This window comes from Acyrthosiphon pisum, chromosome A2 (assembly GCF_005508785.2).
Source record: "Acyrthosiphon pisum isolate AL4f chromosome A2, pea_aphid_22Mar2018_4r6ur, whole genome shotgun sequence".
Taxonomy (NCBI): domain Eukaryota; kingdom Metazoa; phylum Arthropoda; class Insecta; order Hemiptera; family Aphididae; genus Acyrthosiphon; species Acyrthosiphon pisum.
In genome coordinates, this window is record NC_042495.1 from 8,823,934 (window position 1) to 8,831,687 (window position 7,754).

The 7,754-nt window shown below is 25.9% G+C and overlaps 2 protein-coding genes across 3 annotated transcripts in view; one reads left to right on the plus strand and one right to left on the minus strand.

Moving 5' to 3' along the window:
• The window catches only part of LOC100158696 (snurportin-1), a 14,029-nt gene extending 11,405 nt beyond the window's left edge, over positions 1-2,624 (plus strand). For both annotated transcript variants that reach the window (XM_001943733.5, XM_008181723.3), the window contains 5 exons: positions 466-633; positions 721-921; positions 995-1,084; positions 1,160-1,498; positions 2,462-2,624. In XM_001943733.5, the coding sequence (XP_001943768.2) occupies positions 466-633; positions 721-921; positions 995-1,084; positions 1,160-1,498; positions 2,462-2,515 (852 nt within the window). In that variant the 3' untranslated portion in view covers positions 2,516-2,624. The remainder of the gene's footprint in view (positions 1-465; positions 634-720; positions 922-994; positions 1,085-1,159; positions 1,499-2,461) is intronic.
• Positions 2,625-3,586: 962 nt separating this feature from the next.
• LOC100160783 (UDP-glucuronosyltransferase 2C1) lies at positions 3,587-6,145 on the minus strand. The gene is made up of 5 exons (XM_001943680.5): positions 6,039-6,145; positions 5,469-5,753; positions 4,747-5,339; positions 4,218-4,660; positions 3,587-4,143 (listed from the first exon to the last, which is right to left on the minus strand). The coding sequence occupies exons 2-5, from the start codon at positions 5,701-5,703 to the stop codon at positions 3,870-3,872; spliced, it is 1,545 nt and encodes a 514-aa protein (XP_001943715.1). The 5' UTR covers positions 5,704-5,753; positions 6,039-6,145; the 3' UTR covers positions 3,587-3,869.
• Between the last annotated feature and the right edge of the window lie 1,609 nt (positions 6,146-7,754).

Consider the following 7,754-nt stretch of genomic DNA (forward strand, 5'->3'; position numbering starts at 1 on the left):
GCCTATATTTTGCTTGAAAATTAAAATATTGAAAACAATTGTCAATGCTTAAGCATATATATCGTTTTTAACTAAAAGTTTAATAATAGGTCAATTCACTTTAATATCAAAACTAACAGCACACAATTGAAACTAGTGAAAATTAGAAAATTTGCTGTCGTATGTTTGTAAGACAGAGACTACAGACATCTGGGTTGCATCCTTTCAAATCAATAACTAATGTAGATTTATAACATTTTTACACAATGTCAAAAGTATTTCAATATTATATTTTATTTTCTATACATTAATAATGTTCATCATTAAAAAATAAAGTATAACCTCCTTGTAACTACATGAATACCTAATAACAAAATTATAAATACCATTAGGCTATTTAATAAAAATGTAGTGTGCAAGATTAGATATAATTTACATTTAGTAATTATATTATGTTGACTTTGTTTGATATAATAATCGTCACAGGAAATTGATGAAAAAAAAAATGAAACCGTGATGCCAAGTAATGAAGCATATGAACTTGCAACTTCTATGATGTATTCAGAATGGATGCTTGAAGTACCTGAAGACATTGATAGTTGGATTGCAATGTTATGCCCAGAAGGAAAACGATGTTGTGTTATTGCTCAAGATGTAAGAATAAACTTAACAATCTTACCTAACATTTATTTTCAAAAAAAAAAAAAATAATATATTAACTATTGATTATTTTAATTTCAGAACAAAACAAAAACCGTTAACAAATTTGGAACCACACTCAATTATTATTCATCATTATTTCCTTATGGATGCCGTGCTTCATATAATTGTCCATCTCATCGCAAACGTACTGTTTTAGACTGTGTGTATAGTTTCAAATTAAAAAAATATTACATTTTGGACATCATTGAATGGATGGGTGTGCCATATACAGATTTTGAGGTATATTAAATGTTTAATAGTATTTACTATTTAGTACTGAATAATATCGTTAAATGCTTGTGCTTTTATTTAGGCTGAATTCAGATTTTACTTTATACAGAGTAAACTTAGTGAAATACCAGGTATCAATGAAAAATCAGCAACAAATTTTTATCCATTTGAAGTAAAAATACTTAATACTTAGATAAAATATAATATAGTAGACCAACAATTACATGATTATGAAATGTTTGTTTAGCTGGCCCCACGAATGGTTACTAGAGACTTGTATCAGCTCATTTTGGAAAAAAGTCAATTTTTCCAAGATAATGTTGATTTAGACGGTATTAACTTTTACTATCCAGAAAGTTTGTACACCTCAGGTGAATCGCCATTAGTACTTTGGCTGAAACCGTTCATGATACCTGATGTCTTACAAAAGCCTGTCAATGATCATTTAGTGCAATTACATAGACCACCTGATTATGTTAACATATTCGAGTATAGTCAAAATTTGAAAAAGAAAAATAGAAGATTTAAGAAGAAAAAGAATTCTACTTCTAATTGTGATAAAATGGAAGTAGAAAATTTGGTTGAGGTTAGTTGTATATAATTTTTTTTGTTAGAAATGATTTTTATTACTTGTAAACAAAAATTGAGTAAATAATGTTTTTAAATATAATATAATTAATTAATATGCCATTTAAATAGTCCGTAAATTGTTAAGAGGATGTTGTAATATATGTTAACTCTGTTTTACTCGCGTTATTTGACAAATGTACCTATCGGATTCTTACTTAAATTTATCTATAGTTAATATTGAATCAAATATACTAATTGAATTTGGAGAGGAGAATAAAAACTATGCTCGAGTAAAAAGTTTTATTATGTATTTTCATTTGAAAAGTACTTAATTAACTTGTTTTTAAAATTTTTATAACTTGTTTTAAAATTAAAATATAAAAAAAAAAATACTGAAATCTGCTCTAGCATATTATACATCCTCTACAAATTAAATAAAAAGTAAATATTTTGCTCTAATATTAACTTGAAATAAACTGTAATAAGAAAATATTATATTACCGTGTATTAGACAACAGATTTGTGTTTATTGCACCCTACAGCTAAAATGTTCACTAGAGCACAAAATAATAGTCCTAGTTAATAACTAAATTTTTTCATCAAGAGTATCAACTGCCCAATGCCTTTTTTGTTTTTTCAATATTGCGATTACAAAAACAATTATTGTTGTAAAGTACTGAAATCCATTCTTTTTGTTGTGGGTTGCATGTTAAAAGTTTTCTTTGTTTTTTGGTGAAAAATTGGTATCTTATTTATTACTATAATTTTCTTAGTTCCTTCTTGTGCCAAAATAGTTTTTCTATGTAATTTCATATTCACACATAACAACTCAATGGTACTGTTTTTGCTGATATATGACCAGTTAATTTGAATTAGTATTTATAATTTTATTGAATTCCCAATATCAAATCTTTTAAAAATCAAATGAGGGAATACTGTAATCTAATTAAATTATGTTACATATTTATTGTTTTAACAGGTAGAAATGGACAAAGATCCTGTTATTGATAATGCAATTTGTATGGAAAACTAACATTGACTAATTCCAGCCAAATTGATGTGACGTTATGCATGTTTAAGAATTGTTATTAATTTATTATATAAAATAAAAATAATAAAGAAACCTATTTGATAATTAAAAATTGTTTACATTATTTTATTTACAAAACAAAATAAATGTATAAAATATATCCTGTCATTGATAATGAAATTTGTATGGAAAACTAACATTTGTTTTGTTACAAATTTCAGCCAATATAATGTGATCTTATGCATGTTTAAGAATTGTTATTAATTTATTATATAAAATAAATGTAATAAAGAAAATTAATGATAAAAACTGTTTACATCATTTAATTTATAAACTAAAATAAATGTATAAACATATTATACTATGAAAAAGACAATTATTTAACATGGATTTTTTTCACGTGAAAAGTGGGATAGTAGGTAACCGCTCTGTTGTAAAATAAGTGTCAAGTAAACCTTGATATTGACTATGTGAAATATTATAATGTTAGTGAAAATAATTTTGAATATCTATAAATAGTTTTAAAAAAATGGTTAATGTTTTGAAAATAAAACGATATATAATATATTATACAATAGAAAATGCTAATATTATATTCATAATTATCTGCAGTACATATTATTTCAGACAATTACATTTTCTGATTGTTTGGGTAAAAACTTTATTTTGATTGACATTTTTAGTGACATGGAAATCAACAATTATCTTTGAATCAATCATAATTTAAAACATTGATACATTTTTCATACATATACTGCATATTTTATTAATTTATATTTATCTTATGTGAGCTTTATTAATAGTATAATATATCTTCTTGTTACCTAAATTCTAGGCTGTCGCTTGTCACTCATTTTGTTTAGTATATTTCAATAATGGTCAAACGACATTCTATAGATGCATTAGAGTAGTATTTAGCTAAGATATTAACCATAAGTTACACTGGCTATGGGCTGGCATTTTAAAACATATCAGCTAACTTGAAGATGGCAACTTATAATTCATAACAGTAATTATATTAGGTTTTAAAATTAAACCCATAAATTCATTAGGACAAAATACCAAAAATAAAAATGTTCTATCAATCATTAAGTTTATTTTCAATACTAGATTTAAAAAAATATAAATGTATATAAAATAATTTTGGCACCTTGTTACATCACAGATTATAAAATAGAAGTATATAATTTTTTTCAATTAAAACTTATTTGATAATAATAAAATATAATTAAAATAAAATATATTCATTTTAACTAAGTATATTTTGATTAAAGAATAACTAGAATCATTAAAATATATTAGTCATGAAATCTTGTTTAGTTAAGTTTCCAAATTAATATGAACAATATACCTTTTCTTAGATTTGTTTAGATTTTAAACAACAAAATCTTCTCCACAATTTTTTTCCAACATACCACAATATTATAGTTATAATTATTCTCATGATGACCACCAAAAACAAACCATCAATTAGTAAAAATTCGTACCAAGTCAATTCACCAGCAGCAGTTTTTAAGTGATGTGCCCCATTGTGATGTATTACATATTCAATCCAGTAAATTGCTTTATTTAATGATTTTAATGGTTGATCATGGAAAGTCAGTGATAGTTCTGCTGCTTTTGTTTTAAACCTAAAAATATTGATTAATTTTTGCAGGTAATACAATAATAATATAGAATTTAGAATTATGATTATAAAACTTACGATTTGTCATTCAACATCTTATATAAAGCTATTTGAAATTCATTTTCAGTAAATTCACTGTATTTTATACGTATTGCTGCACCTCTGTTCTGCATTACTAATGAGTTATGTAACTGATCCCCAAACACTGATATAGCCAACATTGGCACTCCAAAGTATATAGCTTCTTCCGTACTATGTATGCCTCCGTGAGTAATAAATAGTACACAATTAGGATGGCCTAGAATATCAGCTTGTGGAAACCATTTTCTGACGATTATATTTGGCGGAAAGTCTATTTTAGTATCTGATTCCCATTTAAATAATACTTTTTGTTTGATTTTACCAAGTTGTCTAATAAAAATGTCAAATTCATTTTTGGGTAATTGTGTTAGTTTGAGTATAGAACCAAAACTGAAAAACACAACTCCTTCAGGAGCATTATTCATAATATCCAGGAGATCCTAATGAATAATGATAACCAATGACACAAACGTAATATAGACATAGTTAATAATATATGCTAAAGTGAATAAATAAATAAATTTACTTCTGGGAGTGTAGATGCAGGTTTGAGGTGCATTCCAGCCACATCTATGTATGAAGGAACAAGTGGTCTCGGTGTTCCAACAGAAAAGTGTGTGTTAATCAATGTCAGTGAAATATTTTTTAGCATGCTTTCCATTGACGGCCGTGTTTCCCAACCAGTATAGTTGAAATATTTATCCATTAAGTCCCTCTGTTTTGGAAAGTAGAAAAATGAACTCAAAGCTATATGTATAAATGACAATACAGTATTTGTCAAACGTTCTATGAAAGACATATTGTCACAGAATCCAGTGTTGATATCTGGAATATATGATCCATCATACGGATTACGATGCCACTGTGCAACACCAGCATTCGGAATCGATGGAAATAACTGTACAACAGATGCATTGAATTTATGACCAAGAGTTACAAAACACTCATGGTAGAAGTTTTCGAATAGAACTAAATCAAAATGAAGTCCTTCCGAATGAATCAATTTCTGAACAGATGGTTTGTTTAATATTGTTTCTGTAAATTTTGGCCACATAAACCAAGACCTAAACGGAACTAAAATTGGTTTGAAATGTTTAGCTACACTGAATGGATTAAAACCTATTAAACAAATTACATTTATTATTATCAGCATAACTATAGGTTAGTTCACAGTAAAAAGATTCTTTATACTATGGTTAGATATTATAAATATTTATAATTACACATCTACCTTTGTTTATAACTTACTCATTGCGAGATCTTCATCCTCAACCTGAATATGATGGTAAGATGATGGTGGATTTTTCATTGAGAATGGTGATAAAACTGTCACATTATGGCCTTTTACCGCTAACTCTTTCAGTAACGGTTCAAACGCTCCATAGTGACTGCGTGCTTTGCTTGGTAAAAAGGCTAATATATTAGATGATAAACCACTATTCACTGATATTAAGATACCAGTGATCAAAATTATACTATTCATATTGAAAACTTCTCACCAACTTAAAGTATAGTTGATAGTTTATATAATACCTATAAATAGAAGAATAAAATAAAAGTAACCATATTTCTGTACATAAGAACCTTTAATAGCGTTTTATAAAATGTATATTATTTTTAATAGACTGTTTGCTATCACTATCAAATAGCAATATTAGTATATATTATATGTAGTACCTAACAAATACATTATATTTATTAAATAATGCTTACATTGTGGTATAGTATAATAGGTACAAAAAATTAATAAACTACCTATATTATATATGTATTTAGGTGAAATTATGTATTTATTATAAATAAAATATTATTACTTACCATACAAACTTTGATTGTAAAATTTTATAATTGCAGTTATTTGTTTGATAGGTGATACAGTGATCACTGATCTGTGATCAGTCTGTTATGTAACATAAACATAATATCTAAATCCAATGTTTATAATATAGGTACATAATAAATAACAACAATTTAGAAGGTCACCAACTCATAATAAATATTCTGGTTTTAAAACATTCTATAAGGAAACTAGGTGTGTATAAAACTGAGTGATTCGCCAAAGAAGCTCATCCCAATTTTTTCCTTTAATAATAAAATTATTCAAATTCTGTTTTTTGGGTTTTGGAGTATACTCAAGGACCATATTTTCAATTATTTAGATTTTTATACCATTTTATGAGTGCCATGTGACAAGAAAATTTGTTTTTACTGTTTTTCAACCATTAAGCAGATGTTTTTTGTTTTGATGTAGGTACCTATCTTATTAAAAATTTTAAGGAGTAATTTCTAAATTATTAATATGTACCTATATATCAAAGAATAAGGATAATAACAATTTGCAATGGTTTTAAAAAAGTATGAAAATAGATTTAATGGTCGGATCTATATTAATGAATTTATTAACTGAATGGATTCTGAGTGAAGACCTAGTACCTTTTATAAGTAGGTAGGTATATTTGATATTTTGATGATATTATTGTGAATAAAGTAATTTATAGATAATATATTTATGTGGAACCTTGTTTTAAATGTTCAATCCTTACCTATAAGAGCTGAACATTTTTAACTACAAAATAATTTTTAAATTTTAAATTCAATAAATTTTGTCAAAATTCGATATTTGGATGCTTATAAAAAAAATTGTGCCCATGTATTATAAATATTTTTCAACTGCTATAGAAACAATATATCAGGAGACTTGTATTAAATTTTCACGAATTTTTACTCAACAAAAAAATTTTTATTAACAATTATAGGAAAAAAACAAAAAATTTAAATTTGAAATTGTCCGTCAACAGCTCAAAAAGTCAAAATATTTTCAACATTTTATGGTGTATAGCAAATGAAAATATAAACATTCAGTCAAATTTTCATTTGTTTTTTAATTAAAACAAAATAACAACATTGTCAACATTGCTACATGATAAATCGAGTGAATATCCAATGCTGTAAAAATATAAACTTTAAACGCTCATAAAAATTTAATTTGACTTTTCGGTAAAAATTTTTGTTGATAAAGGTAGGTAGCAAACTTATAAGAAAATTGTATATAACGTTCTTACATCTTAGATTTAAAAAGAAAATTTTTTAAGAATTTTTAACTCAAAAAATGTACACATTTTCGTGATTATTACGTGTTTTGAAACATTAGAACTTTGCTTATATAAAAAAATCATTATGGATTTTTAATATTTTTCAAATTTCATTGTAATAATATATTAAGAGCCTTCACTAAATTTTCAAGCTTTTTACCCAACAAATAAAATTTTATTGACATTCATAGAAAAAAAGGTGGGCAAGTGGATGTCACTCTGTTGTACAGTATGTTACAAGTGGGTCACTGTATAATGGATGGTATTATATTCAGTGCCGTAAAAATCATAAGTACAGGTGGTGCACAGCACTGGGGCCCGCAGGGGCGAAGGGCCCTTAGCGGATAGACGTAATTTTTTTTTTTTTTATTTGATTCATTATAATTTTGTTATTATCTTGAATTTAAATTTCATATAACAAAATGTAAAAGCCTGATCCGTC

What these genes read in the sequence shown, in the direction of transcription:
- LOC100160783 (XM_001943680.5), bottom strand. Translation starts at nt 5,703, where the DNA reads ATGAATAGTATAATTTTGATCACTGGTATCTTAATATCAGTGAATAGT. An exon ending in CTGCATCTACACTCCCAGAA is followed by an intron (nt 4,661 to 4,746) that starts GTAAATTTATTT and finishes ATTATTCATTAG; the next exon opens with GATCTCCTGGATATTATGAA. An exon ending in AAGATGTTGAATGACAAATC is followed by an intron (nt 4,144 to 4,217) that starts GTAAGTTTTATA and finishes CAATATTTTTAG; the next exon opens with GTTTAAAACAAAAGCAGCAG.